Consider the following 13,838-nt stretch of genomic DNA (forward strand, 5'->3'; position numbering starts at 1 on the left):
TCATAAATGCTCCCCAGAGTTATGGCCCAGCATATCTTCTATTCAGCGGGGCAACGGCAGGCCCAACACCCATACAACCTTAATTCTTCCTTTCTCTCCTGGGCAAAAGTTCTTTTTCCTTACTCTCTGCTTAGTATTTTTGTACACTTTCTATCCTGCATATGACTATGATAACCTAAAAACCAAACTGAAAACCTTAAAAACAAAAGTTGATTATTTGAAAGCCATCTATATATTTTTTAATTGGATGGAAATTCATAATGTATATTCTGGTAATAAAATCAAACTAGCTTGTTGCCAAGGTTCACAAGTGCTGTCTAGTGACATTAGCATGGGATTGAGACAATCCAAAACAGCAAAAACTGCATACGTTGAAAAGAAAAATAAAGAACCAATTGTTAAAGCCTTCATGAATTGGCTTTCATAAACAACACAGTTCTACATTACATGTATTCAAAAATCCCTTTCCTTTTACTGGCAAGAAGGATAGTCAACAGCTTTTATCATTAAAAATTAGTGGAATGTTTATAAATGCATGACTTTATCTTGCAAAAATGGCAATTAAATATCAAATTACAATTTTCACTGCTGAGGCAGAACTTATTTTCATGGTTTACAAGTACATTTCTTAGTTTACTGAAAATTCAAAATGCAAGTCACATTCCAGCATGAGCCAGAAGTATTTCCTAAGAAGAGTTATTTTTTAACACGAATATCCAATTGAAGAGCAGTCTTTTGCAAACAAACAACTCATAGCAACAGAAAAGCATAGAAATTCTAATGGTTTTATTTTGGGCATTGACATTTTTGTCATTATTTCCAGACTGTCATAGATCAACTAAAAGTGGACAACAAAGCAACATGCCAAATCATTCTCTCTTTCACTTTGTAGTATAAGTTGTACTGTATTACTATGACAAAAAATAAATTCAGGTATTACTATAATTTACTTGAAAACATAACTGTTACCTAAATTTAGTTATCTAATGATCCATATAGAGCTAAAAAGGTAAATTTAGATCTACCTATTTCTGTGAATGGCTGGGACAACAAAGCTGAATAAAATTCAATAACGAAGAGAGTCCATCAAATAAAAAACAAGACTTTCATATATATTTTAGTAGAGAGTATTTTTAAGGTTAACCCACTCCTCAAATAGGGAGATATGGTTTCATAATCAATCATGTGTAAGGAAAAATGTTAAAAAAAAAAGGTGTTAAAAATAAAAATGCACTTTAGGTTGATTTAAAGCAATGGCCACTCCTGATTTGGTCGATTTGGCTAATAAGCTGTCTAAGACAAACACACAGAGAAATGCAAGTCCACTAAAATCGTAAATTTGCAGCTGCAGCATCTGACCACTGCCACTCAGCAGCTACCTCAACGGAAAGACCAAAATTCTCTTCAGGGTTCCTTCTAAGCCCAGGTCCCTGCCACTATCATAAGTGGCCTGGCCACTGGAAGAATTGCCCAAAGTTAAAAAGAAGGCCCTATTCGCAGCCCAAAGCCACTCACTCTGACCCTTTTCATGAACTTTCTGAGAAATTTGAGAAGCACCTCCCTTTTGTAGACACATGGTGCTCTGAGGAAAGTGTTGGGATCTTCCTGGTACTTCCACTAACACCATTGGGAGAATTGGACTTTTTTTTTTTTAATATAGGATCTGAAGCTATTACCACTCTTGTGGACACAGGAACAACTCTGTCTGTCTTGAACCCCACCAGCCTCAAGGCGCTCTTCCTCATAGTACTGAAATTGTCCAAATGGTGTGAGTTCCCAACACGGTTATGAAGGTAAGAAAGTTGGCCCCCTTGCCTTTTTTTTTTTTTGGCTGCCTTGTGTCTGTGCAGTTTTTCTCTAGTTGTGGCACATGGGGGCTACATTGCAGTGGTTCCTCTTGTTGCGGAGCACAGGCTTCAGTAGCTGTGGCTTGCGGGCTCTAGAGCGCAGGTTCAGTAGTTGTGGTGCACGGGCTTAGCTGCTCCATGGCATGTGGGATCTTCCTGGACCAGGGCTCGAACCCGTGTCCTCTGCATTGGCAGGCAGATTCTTAACCACTGTGCCACCAGGTAAGTCCCCCCCTCCTTGCCTTTTGAGATAGGTTCTTTGCAGGGAACTCATCAGTTCCTTCTGTCCCAGTACAACTTTTGGGCCAAGATCTCCTGGAAAAATTACAGGCTAATATTTCCTTTTCCCAAAAAGGAGAAATACACTTGCAATTGACTCCTCAAGGTCTACTTCCAGCTCTAGTCCTGATATTGAGATTCCCCTCCTTGCTTCTGTCTTGTCAATTCCCAATCACAAGGATTTGTTAGATTCTGTTCCTTCTACCTTATGGTCTACCTCTTCAAATGACATAGAACACATTCATTAGGTGCTATCAATTAGGATCCAGGTAGATCCTAATAAACCTTTGCTTCACCTCAACAGGTCTCAGGCCTGAGGCCCTAGAATGAATTCGTCCCACTGTCAAGGCACACTTCCAGAAGGGCCCCGTAATCTCATGCACCAGTCCCTGTAGCGCACCAATCCTTCCCATGGGCAAATCTCATGGCCAAGGTTGGTATTTTGTTCAAAATCTCTAATCTGTAAACAATAGAGTCATATCACGTTACCCCACAGTCCCCAACCCTCACACCACCCCCAGTTTAATCCCTCTGAGCACACAGTTCTTTACCGTCATAGATTTATGTAGTGCTTTCTTCAACATTCCTGTCCATCCAGATAGCCAATACCTGTTTGTCTTTACTTGGGAAGGACATCAATATACTTGGACCACTATGCCTCATGGCTACACAGAAAACCCTACTTACTCTTCACAGATATTGAGACAAGACTTGGCCAATGTGAATTTTGCCCACAGCTCTACTTTACTTCAATATGTTGATAACCTTTTGTTATGTTCCCCTACTGAGGAAGCACGCCTCAAGGACAGCCTATACCACCTCACTCAGCTAGCACACAAAGGCATAAGGTCTCAAGGAAAAAGCTCCAATCTGTTCAAACCCAGGTAAGATACTTGGGTCATTTGCTAACCCCTCAAGGGCTAACACTGGATCCTACATGTGTCCAGGGCATATCTCAGTTTCCCGCTTCATGCCACCAAGTGCCAGTGAGATGCTTTTTCTTGGGCTAACAGGCTATTGCAGAGTTGGGTTCCTAATTTCTTCTTGTATGAACAACTCATTTTTCCCTTCTAAAGGATAGAGGCCTGATCCTCTTGTTTGGAATAATGAGGCTGAATCAGCTTTTCAAACTTTAGACACTCGGTTGGCCACAGCCCCTGTTTTAGGACACCCTAATTATTCTCTTCACTTTCTATTCATTCATGAAGTTAGCAGGAAACACCCTTGGAGTGCTCATTAAGCCCATGGGGGCAAACAGAGACCTACTGGGTTTTAGAGACAGTTGGACCCTATAGATCGAGATCTTCCACCTTGCCTCCAAGCAATAGCAGCCACTGCTGCCCTTCTGCAGGCTACAGAAGAGACAGTTATGGGGTCTCCCTTACAGGTGTTTGTCCCTCACTCTATTGAGGCACTCTTGAAGTCACATCACACACACGTATCTGCTAGCTGACTGATGTCCTATGAAATCTTGCTTTCCTCTCCAAATGTCACTTTGTCTCATTGTAACTCCCTAAATCCTGCTACCCTCTTACCATCAGCAACAGACAAAATCTCACATGATTACATAACCACAACTGATATTTTGACTAGTTCGTAACCAGATTGCAAGAAACACCTTTAGACAACCTTGACATTTCTTGGTTTATCTACGAAATACTGCTGGACAACTGAAATCTGGATATGCTATCACTACTCCCTTCGCTATAACAGAATCCAGTGCTCTGCCCCTCAGTTTCTTCAACCCAACAAGCTGAACCATACACACTATTTGCACCTGCACTTTGCCCTTTGGCAAATGTGCTAACATTTACACTGATAGCAGGTATGTCTTTGGAGTAGCTTAGGATTTTGGAATGCTTTGGAAACAGCGAGGTTTCTTGAGCTCAGGGGGAAATGAAATTGAAAATGGCCCCTTTGCTAAGGCTTTGCTGGATGCAATCTTGCTGCACAACGATTGGCAATAAGTTGCAGGGCATTCCAAAGACAACACTGAGGAAGGAAAGGGAAACTGACTGGACGACAGAGTTGCTAAGGCCGCAGCATTACAAGATTCAGGCTTCATAAAGAAACCTCCTCCCATTGGTCGCTCTATTCACACCAAGTTAACTATATACTACTTGGAAGGACACCCAACATTTAAAAGATATTATCAACTCCAAATGGATTAAAGGCCTAAATGTAAGACCAGACACTATAAAACTCTTAGAGGAAAAAGAAGGAAAAACACTCTTTGACATAAATCACAGCAAGATCTTTTTTGACCCATTCCTTAGAGTAATGAAAATAAAAACAAAAATAAACAAATGGGACCTAATTAAACTTAAAAACTTTTTCACAGCAAAGGAAACCATAATCAAGATGAAAAGACAACCCTCAGAATGGGAGAAAGTATTTGCACACAAAGCAACTGACAAAGGATTAATCTCCAAAATATACAAACAGCTCATTCAGCTCAAAATTAAAAAAACAAACAACCCAATCAAAAAATGGGCAGAAGACCTAAATAGACATTTCTCCAAAAATGGGCTGAAGACCTAAATAGACATACAGATGGCCAAGAGGCACACGAAAAGATGCTCTACATCATTAACTAGTAGAGAAATGCAAATCAAAACTACGAGTTATCATCTCACACCAGTCAGAATGGCCATCATTAAAAAATCTACAAACAATAAATGCCAGAGAGGGTGTGGAGAAAAGGGAACACTCTTGCACTGTTGATGGGAATGTAAACTAATATAGCCACTATGGAGAACAGTACAGAGATTCCTTAAAAAACTAAAAATAGAACTACCATATGACCCAGCAATCTCACTACTGGGCATATACCCTGAGAAAACCATAATTCAAAAAGACACATGTACCCCAGTGTTCACTGCAGCACTATTTACAATAGCCAGAACATGGAAGCAACCTAAATGTCCATCAATAGAAGAATGGATAAAGAAGGTATGGTACACATATACAGTGGAATATTACTTAGCCATAAAAAGGAATGAAATTGGGTCATTTATAGAGATGTGGATGGACCTAGAGTCTGTCATACAGAGTGAAGTAAGTCAGAAAGAAAAAAACAAATATCGTGCATTAACACATATATGTGCAATCTAGAAAAATGGTACAGATGAACCTATTTGCAGGGCAGGAAAAGAGACGCAGACACAGAAAACGAATGTGTGGGCCTGGGCTGGGCGTAAGGGGGGTGGGATGAACTGGGAGATTAGGATTGACATATACACACTACCATGTATAAAATCATTAGCTAGTGGGAACATGCTGTACAGCACAGGGAGCTCAGCTTGGTGCTCTGTGATGACCTAGATTGGTGGGATGGGGTGGAGTGGGAGGGAGGTCTACGAGGGAGGGGATATATGTATACATGTAGCTGATTCACTTTGTTGTACGGCAGAAACACAACATTGTAAGGCAACTATACTCCAATTAAAAGAAAAAAATGATATTATCAGAGATGGGCAAGTGAATGCTACAGCTAAGGAACAGCAGAGGTGGGTTTCTGATGGATGCATATTTGACCAGCATCCTGGGCTCTGGTATGGGCCAAACAGCTACCCTGCTCTTTCTGGTGTCACTCAACAAACCATCTTAAAATTAATACATGAAATGACTGATTAAAGAACTGATAAAATGATAGCCTGGGGAAAACAATACTTTTGGAAACCTCCCATAGTAGCGACTGAAATATGTCAAAGGTATCAGATCATCCGAAATATGACCCAGGAAAACCTATTCATATTCTCAAGGCCACTTTCCTTTATCTCTTGGTTCCTTTGCTATCTGGCAACGGGATTTTATCTAGCTATCTCTCTCTCAAAGATACAAATACGTTCTTGTGACAGTTTGTATGTATTCCCATTGAGTGGAAGCCTTTCCTTGCAGATGAGCAACCACCATTGCAGCGGCCAAAATATTGTTGGAAAGGATTAGTCCTACTTGGGGAATTCCCTTGGAATTACATAGTGATAAAAGTAGCCATTTCACTGGACAAATTCTAAATGCTGTTTGTGAAATCTGGCCTATACTACAACATTTCTACTGCGCCCATCATCCTCAGTCCTCTGGTCTAGTGTAAAGAACCAATAGCATAATCAAAACACAATTGGCAAAACTCTCTGAGGCTATCAGTCTTCCTTGGTCTAAATTACTACCCATAGTTTTATTAAACTTAAGATCTACACCCTTTGGAAAATACAAGTTATCACCATTTGAAATAATTACTGGAACACTTAGGATTCTTGACTCAGGGCTATACGAGCCCCTTCTAGTCAAGGGAGATCTTTTACATTATTGCCAAAGTCTCATTAAGACTAAAGAAAAATGAGCACCTGGTTGAAAAACCTTTACACAGTAAAGTGCTCCTGGGATATGAAGACCTAGAACATCACAATTTACAACCAGGGGACTATGTTTATTGGAAAAGACATCTTGTAAAGGATTCCTTGCAGCCCAGGTGGAAGGGACCCTATCAGGTACTCTTATCCAACCTCTGTGCCAATAAAGGCATTGATTCTTAGATTCAGGTTTCTCATTTCAAAAAGGCTTCCCCACCTGAATGGGCCTCTGAAACAGCTGGAGACCTCAAGCTGAAACTTACCCAAAAGTGAAGCAAATGACACCTGATATAGACAACTCTCCCAAGACTCCATGATCACCATTAATGAAATCTCTCTTCTTACCTTTGTTCTAATTGCCATTATCACAGAGTTGCTATGTCTCCTTCGATACGTAGTAATTGATATATCAACTTGCCACTCTCCTTCTTATACTCCTTATAGACACGTGCTCAAGGAGTGAAAATTTTCATGCACGGGTGTGTGCTTGGAATGAAAGTTTAAAAGAAATGACCCAGGTCCTTTGGTCCCTTAAGTTTGACTATGAAGGACTGGAGAATTGAACTTCTGAGACTCCTCCTTTTGGTTTCAGGTTTATTAATGTTCTTAGCCCTACTACATACAGTGGGCTTCCTCCTTTGGCAGTAATTCTATGAAAACCATGTATCTTGCCAGAACTCTCCTGGGAAGAAGCCTCTGGCTCCAATTCTTGGCCATTCAACTAATCTATTCAGCTTAGGATTCTTTCTTTAACCAAGGCCATGAGCCACCCTTTCTCCTCTTTATATTAAAATGGCTGATTTTACTTGGATAGTTCTTTCATTAGACTTCTGTTATTATTCTTTCTTAAAATCCACCCAGAACCCTTATGCCTGGAAGAGTAATGCCCTAGTTTGCAATTCCCAAAGTCTAGCCACTGGAGGAAATCTAAGATTGTTGGCTATGCCATTGGCACCCCAAATCACTTACCAAACACTGGGATCCCCTTGCCTTAGCTATCTCCAAGCTTACTAATATCCCTCCACCATGTCCTGTTCAGAATTCATCTATTCTCCCAGCATACCATGTTTGCCTACTTGAATTCACAGCTCCTTTTTCCTGTTTGGTCAATAGAATCAGACAAAACCCCCAACAGTTCTTAGGAACAATTTGTTCCACCAGTACCCCGCGGTTACCCAGAAACATTGGCTCTCAACTTTACCTTGCTGTGCAACAGAATATGTCCTCATGATGACCCTCCACATATTCCATCAAGGAAGGCTACAAGGCTGCTCAAATATAACTGACCAATGGTTTAATTTCACCTTGACAACTCCTTTCTTTGTGCCCCATCTGCTGTATCTTTGTAGTTGGAAGATGACCTGCCTCAACACCCCTAGCCCTAGCTTCTCAATGTCCCCTAGGATTTTTAATGGCCCCTTTGACTGTATTAAATTCTCCAGAAATTACCGAATAGCACACATGCTCTACTTCCTTCCTCTGCTGAGAAATCTCTTCTTAGGGATTTCAGAAATATCTAAGAATTATATTCCCCAAGTGGAGGGTTGGAACCCTTGACAAATTGGTTCGAAATCTCTCTGCCACCATAGCAGACATAGCTAATGCCACAGTCATAGCATTAAGTGACCAAGTTAACTCCCTAAACTCACTTACTCATGTTATATTAGATAACTGATTTGTCTTAGACTACCTTCTGGCAGAACATGGAGGTATCTGTGCCATCTTAAATGCCACCTGCTGTACTTGGATAAATACTTCTGACATAGTAGAAACTCTAACTGAGGTCCTACAAAAGAAACCCGCTTGACTTCACTCTGATACCCTTAACACTCCCTTAATGTTTGTTCAGCTGTTTGCCCTCAAACATTGGATCTTGGTTCAGAACTGTTCTGCAAACTGGGTTATTGCTCTTAATAGCTGTTAGCTTCTTTATGTTGATACAGTCCTTGCTTAAATTGATTACTTCCATACTTAACCATTCTTCTGCTTGGTTAAGGCTCACACAGACCACGATGCTTGAGGCAGCACAACATCATGACGCCGCCAACGATTTTCCTGATCCACTTATTGACTCTTACACCCAACCCCCACTCAGAGGAACATGATGAATCCAGAACAGGCAACCAAGCCACTCCAGCTATGTGGGACTAAAAGTTGCCCTGGTGATATTTTCTCCAGGAAAACTCATGAGCAAAGGGGGGAAATGTGAAAGGAACAATGGCATAAATGACTGAGACGTGAGACGTGCCCCGAGGAGCTCCAGGTTCACTGCCCACGCTGAACTTTTGCTGAACTCTCTAAAATAAAATTGTTGATATTGGCTGAGTTGCCAAAAGGAAAAAACAATCCTGAGAACTGTACTTTTTCTGGACTGAGGAAACCATACCTTTCCCTAGTAACAGATGAGATGCGCTTGATAACCCAATTGTGTATATAGAGTAAATTTACCCTCCAATCCAAGTTCTTGGTAAACTATAAGAAGGAAACTGTAAAAAATCAAAGGACACACATCAACTGAAGGGCTTCACACTCCCTATATTTCCTATCAAATGGAATGTCAAGAAACAGATGGGTATTTCTTGTACCACTTCTGTCAGACATAAAATTCTGAACCACTTAATTGATTCCCAAAGTCAGAAACTTTGGGAATTTCTGGTCCATGAATATATCCAGTAACAACCCTTACCTCTTTTGGGTTACCTCTTTAATTTCCCTCATTCTATTTTAAAATCAAAAAAGCAAACAAGCAAGATACATAAATTATGCAGATATGCAGACATTACACAGGACTTTTCCCTGGAAGTTCACAAAACTTTTGCGTGTGTTGTTTAAGAAAAACAGACCATAATTACAAGATATTACTCACTTCTGCTTCCCATGAGAAGACAGTCTTTATGTCAGAGTAGTCTCAGGCCCCACGTAGGGGATTTTCTTAGTGTCAGACTCATCTAAATTCTCTCTCCTACAAACAGGTACTGCTGTGCAATTTCTTGATTGTCTTTCCATTTATGATCCAACTGGTACAGGAAATGCATTGTTGGGTTTCCCTGGTGGCGCAGTGGTTGAGAGTCCGCCTGCCGATGCAGGGGACACGGGTTCGTGCCCTGGTCTGGGAGGATCCCACATGCCGCAGAGCGGCTGGGCCCGTGAGCCATGGCCGCTGAGCCTGCGCGTCCGGAGCCTGTGCTCCGCAACTGGAGAGGCCACAATAGTGAGAGGCCCACGTACCGCAAAAAAAAAAAAAGAAATGCATTGTTTTAGGCTAATGAGAGAAACTTTTAAGCCAAATGAAGCTAAAAGATCTATATGCACTTCAAATAATGATTTTGAATGAAGAGAAAGAAAAGTAATGAGAGTTGCAAACAGTAGCACAGGCATGCCAACCTCAACAGCTTGTATGCACCACATTAATACTACCAAAAGAAATGTGCCATAATTTACCAGCTTCCTTTAAAAGCATCCAAAAATTACCTTGTACTCAATATGCCCATATTACAGACAAGAGGTCAGTAGAGAAGGATAGGGACTAGAGGCTTGGGTTAGCAATTACTCAACAATGAGCACAGATAAATTGTTATCTACCCCTAATTGCAAAGTGTTGGGAAAAGACTCATAGCAAAATTTCACATCACATCAACAACAAGTCACAGACTATACAGGTGATCTAGAAGTAAAATTTAAATTAATACCTCAAAATTTGAGATATAAATCCATCATTCCTGTAACTCATGGCTCAGAAGCAAAAAAGGCATTAGGTTTAACTGTAATGCAATAGCTTAATGTTCAGAGCATGGTAACTGGAGTTTAGAGCAGAATTTTGAAGATGATTATGTTTCTAATCCAGTGAATGCCAGCAATGAACAGAAACAGATTTGAGCTGTGATGATGGCTTCCTAGTTTTGAATATGCACCTTACTTGGCTTTATTAATAATTATTGCCAGGTTTTAAGGAAGACCAAAACTTATTTACATTTAGTTGTTATTTAGCCATGGTTCTCCCTGGCTCATTCAAATTCTGTGGTTGCTATTATTTTTTATTATAGTAAAATATTTGCTTTTACTGCATACACAATCAACAAGCTGAAATTGCTTCACATTTATTTTAAATACTTTGTTCCATTTTTTACTCAAATTTTTGTTTATAGGTACTAAAGCTACCTGTAAAAGAAAATCATTCAATTTTATTTTATATTATGGTTTACTTTTCAGAACCTCTACATTCACTGACATAAGGTATTAATATTATAGTAATTTTTCCAACATTAATATGCATGATGAAACTTTAGTTCTAGTAAATTTCCTGGTCTTATTCCCTTCTCTATATCAGTATTTTTGATAACAATACATTTATTTTTAGCTATGTGCATTATATGTCTATTCAAGGTTAGTACAATATTACTGCATATCAGAACTTAGGACTTCTCACATTATGACACACTGTATTTATTTGAACAATATAATGGTTTATGTAACACACTTTAAAATTGCTTTTACTACATGATGAAAAGTAATTATTTTTTTCCAAAAAATTCCTCCATAAAGTTGCAATGCATTGTGTATACACCTTATATTTTACATGCTAGCAAATACGATACTTTCAGAACACTGACATCCATCAGATTAAATTATTAATTTGCCTTTTCTAGGTACTGTAGTTTTCTGATAATTAAGTTCTGTTTGGTTTTGTTTTAAAATTACATAAGCATTGTAAATGCAAGAAATTATACCTAATTTTATGTTGGTACATATTTAAGTAACATTATAATAAAATCCAAGAAGAATGCAATGTTGTATGATATTAGATCTAGTTAGTGCTCTAAGTTGGAAATAGAACATATATCAAAAAGCTAAGGAACCAATTTTAACAACAGTGAAAAATAAAAGGACATTTGTTCAAATTATTAAAGAATTTAATTCTGGTATATAGTACTTACGCTTTCAAAAAATGAGTACTTTGATAGAAACTGTGAGAAATGAAAGATAGCTTTTGTAACTAAAAAGATGCCAGGTTGAGGAATTAATGGAATCAGAATTTCAGAGAACATCCCCAATTTCCTCATTTTATAGAAGAGGCAAGAGAAATAGAAGCTGAACTACATGTTCTGGACCTTTAGTTGTCCTTTGCCACTGTTATTTTTGCTTCTGAAAAATATAATTTGCATCACACCCAAAAATACTAACAACAATGCCCAAAGCCATACAGTTTGGCCAAGTGTTTCATTTCCTTTTTTGGTCAAAATGAAAAAGTGGTACCCTGAGGATAGAAATCACAAAAATGCATGCCCAGAAAAGATGGTATGCATCAGTTTAATAAGAAACTAATTTGGAGAACAATATTTTCTCTATTGTCAAATTTCTGTAGCTGGACCTTGTGATGACATTTCCGCAGAACACAAGATATGTAATTTTTACAGGGTATACAAATATTTTATAGGGATATTAAAGTTTTTGGCTGGTGAAAATGATTTGGTGGGATATAAAATCTTTGCCCAAATAAACAAGAAAATCGGTTGCATTCTCTATGTAATTATTTTCTGAAGATACTTTGGATTTTAAGACCCTTTTAAAACACTTGAGTTATAAAAAATTAATACTATAAAAACTAGCTATTTCTTTCACTCTCTTCTACTTCTACAAATCAATTCTTTGCTGAAGATCAGTTCATCCTAGTTCAAAATCAGTTCACCCTAGTTCAAAATGCACTGTTATACCACATCCATTATCTTCATGATGTCAATAATGAGTAGGTATAATAATTATTCTAGTATTTTAAATAAATTCCATAACTTACTGAAAAGCCATTGTCCTAATTGAACTGTGCAGCAATCCAAAGTAACCAACAACCAAGTCAATCTTGTCATGGTCTCATTATTTTTAATATATAATAGTGACAGCCTAATATTTGCAGTTATATTCCCATTAGGAGGTCTATACATTAGCTATTATCATCAAAGTATATCAATTTCTTCAAGCAGATTTTTGGTATGTAAGAAACATAACAAAATTGGCTTTTCAAGAAAATCAAATATTGCCATTAAGGCTTCAAAAATATGAAGTAAAAAAATGCAAGTTATATACAAAACATTAAATTGTGAACTGTAACCAAATTCACAATTTCAATTTAAATGGCAGACCTAAGATTTTCTATGGCAAAACTATCTTGATTATTCCAAGTTAAACAAAAATTCCTAATACTAATGGTTAGGTTACTCTATCATATGTCCCAATAAAGGTACACTTATGAGAACAGTTTTAAATATTAGCTTCTCTGTCTGCCTTTTAACATGATACACTGATAATTTTAAGCCATAAAGAAAGTTAACAGCCCCTTAACTTATAACGACTTTGAAGTTTATTTTACAGCACTTTTATTGAGACATCATGTAACTATTGACCAGGACTGTTTACAAATGCAATGCTTGGCCTTTGAGACAATTAAAAACTTTTAAGTATCAATACTAAAATTTTACATCATGATTTGTTTAACTTAAGAAGTGTTATGATGGCTGAAAACTAACAGAAGAAAATCTAAAGCAAAAATATAATGATTTCCAGAAAAACCATATATTCCTCCCTTATATGAAAGGGAGGGAGGGAAAAAGGAAGGAAGGAAAAAGAAAAGGAGGGCGAAAAAAGATGAAGAGAGAAAGAAAAGGGGCAAGACAGACAAGAAAAATACTTTTATTTCCTGTTTGCAAAAAGGAGGGAAACTCTGAGGTCTCAGCAAACAATGTAATCAACTGAGTCAGTTTAAATTAAGGCATCTTCTTTACATGTTATTGAATCCCATCATGCCTTTCATATTGCCAGCAGCACCCTGTTGAAACTGCCTCATCATTGACTGAAGTCCTGCCATACCACCTAGAGCGAGAGTAGAATAAAATCAGATAATTATTAAACACAACTTGAAACATTTGTTACTTTTGCCCAATAAGTACTTGAACTTCTAAAAAAATATACTGGGTTCTGACTGCATCAGCCTTAAAGTACATAAAAATTTGTATTATAACCAGTATCCTCATCTATAAAAGAGAATGAATAACTTACCTCATCACATTATGAGAAATACATACTACATGAAGAGATCTCAGAGCAGTACCTGTCACACAGTAGGGAGTCAGTAAATCTAAACAAAAATTTTTTTCCTGGGGAGTCTGAGTCTTGTAAATAGTAATAATTTGGGGCAGGGATAGGGGGTAGTTATTTCATAGGACTTAAAGTAAGAAAACAATTCACCATTATTGAACATCTGTTCTATGCCCAGAACTGTACTAAATGCTTTCCTATCTATTAGCTCATTTAATCATCATAATTTCCTGACGAGCTATTGCCTGTGATTTTACAGAAGGGGAAAGTGAGG

At 38.2% G+C, this 13,838-nt stretch overlaps 1 protein-coding gene across 2 annotated transcripts in view; it reads right to left on the minus strand.

Annotated features, from left to right (window-relative positions):
• Positions 1-10,890: 10,890 nt before the first annotated feature.
• The window catches only part of SRP54 (signal recognition particle 54), a 44,263-nt gene continuing 41,315 nt past the window's right edge, over positions 10,891-13,838 (minus strand). For both annotated transcript variants that reach the window (XM_024762055.1, XM_024762056.1), the window contains one exon: positions 10,891-13,339. In XM_024762055.1, coding sequence (XP_024617823.1) covers positions 13,248-13,339 — 92 coding nt within the window. In that variant the 3' untranslated portion in view covers positions 10,891-13,247. The remainder of the gene's footprint in view (positions 13,340-13,838) is intronic.

This window comes from Neophocaena asiaeorientalis, unplaced genomic scaffold (genome assembly GCF_003031525.2).
Source record: "Neophocaena asiaeorientalis asiaeorientalis breed wild unplaced genomic scaffold, Neophocaena_asiaeorientalis_V1.1 scaffold190, whole genome shotgun sequence".
NCBI lineage: Eukaryota > Metazoa > Chordata > Mammalia > Artiodactyla > Phocoenidae > Neophocaena > Neophocaena asiaeorientalis.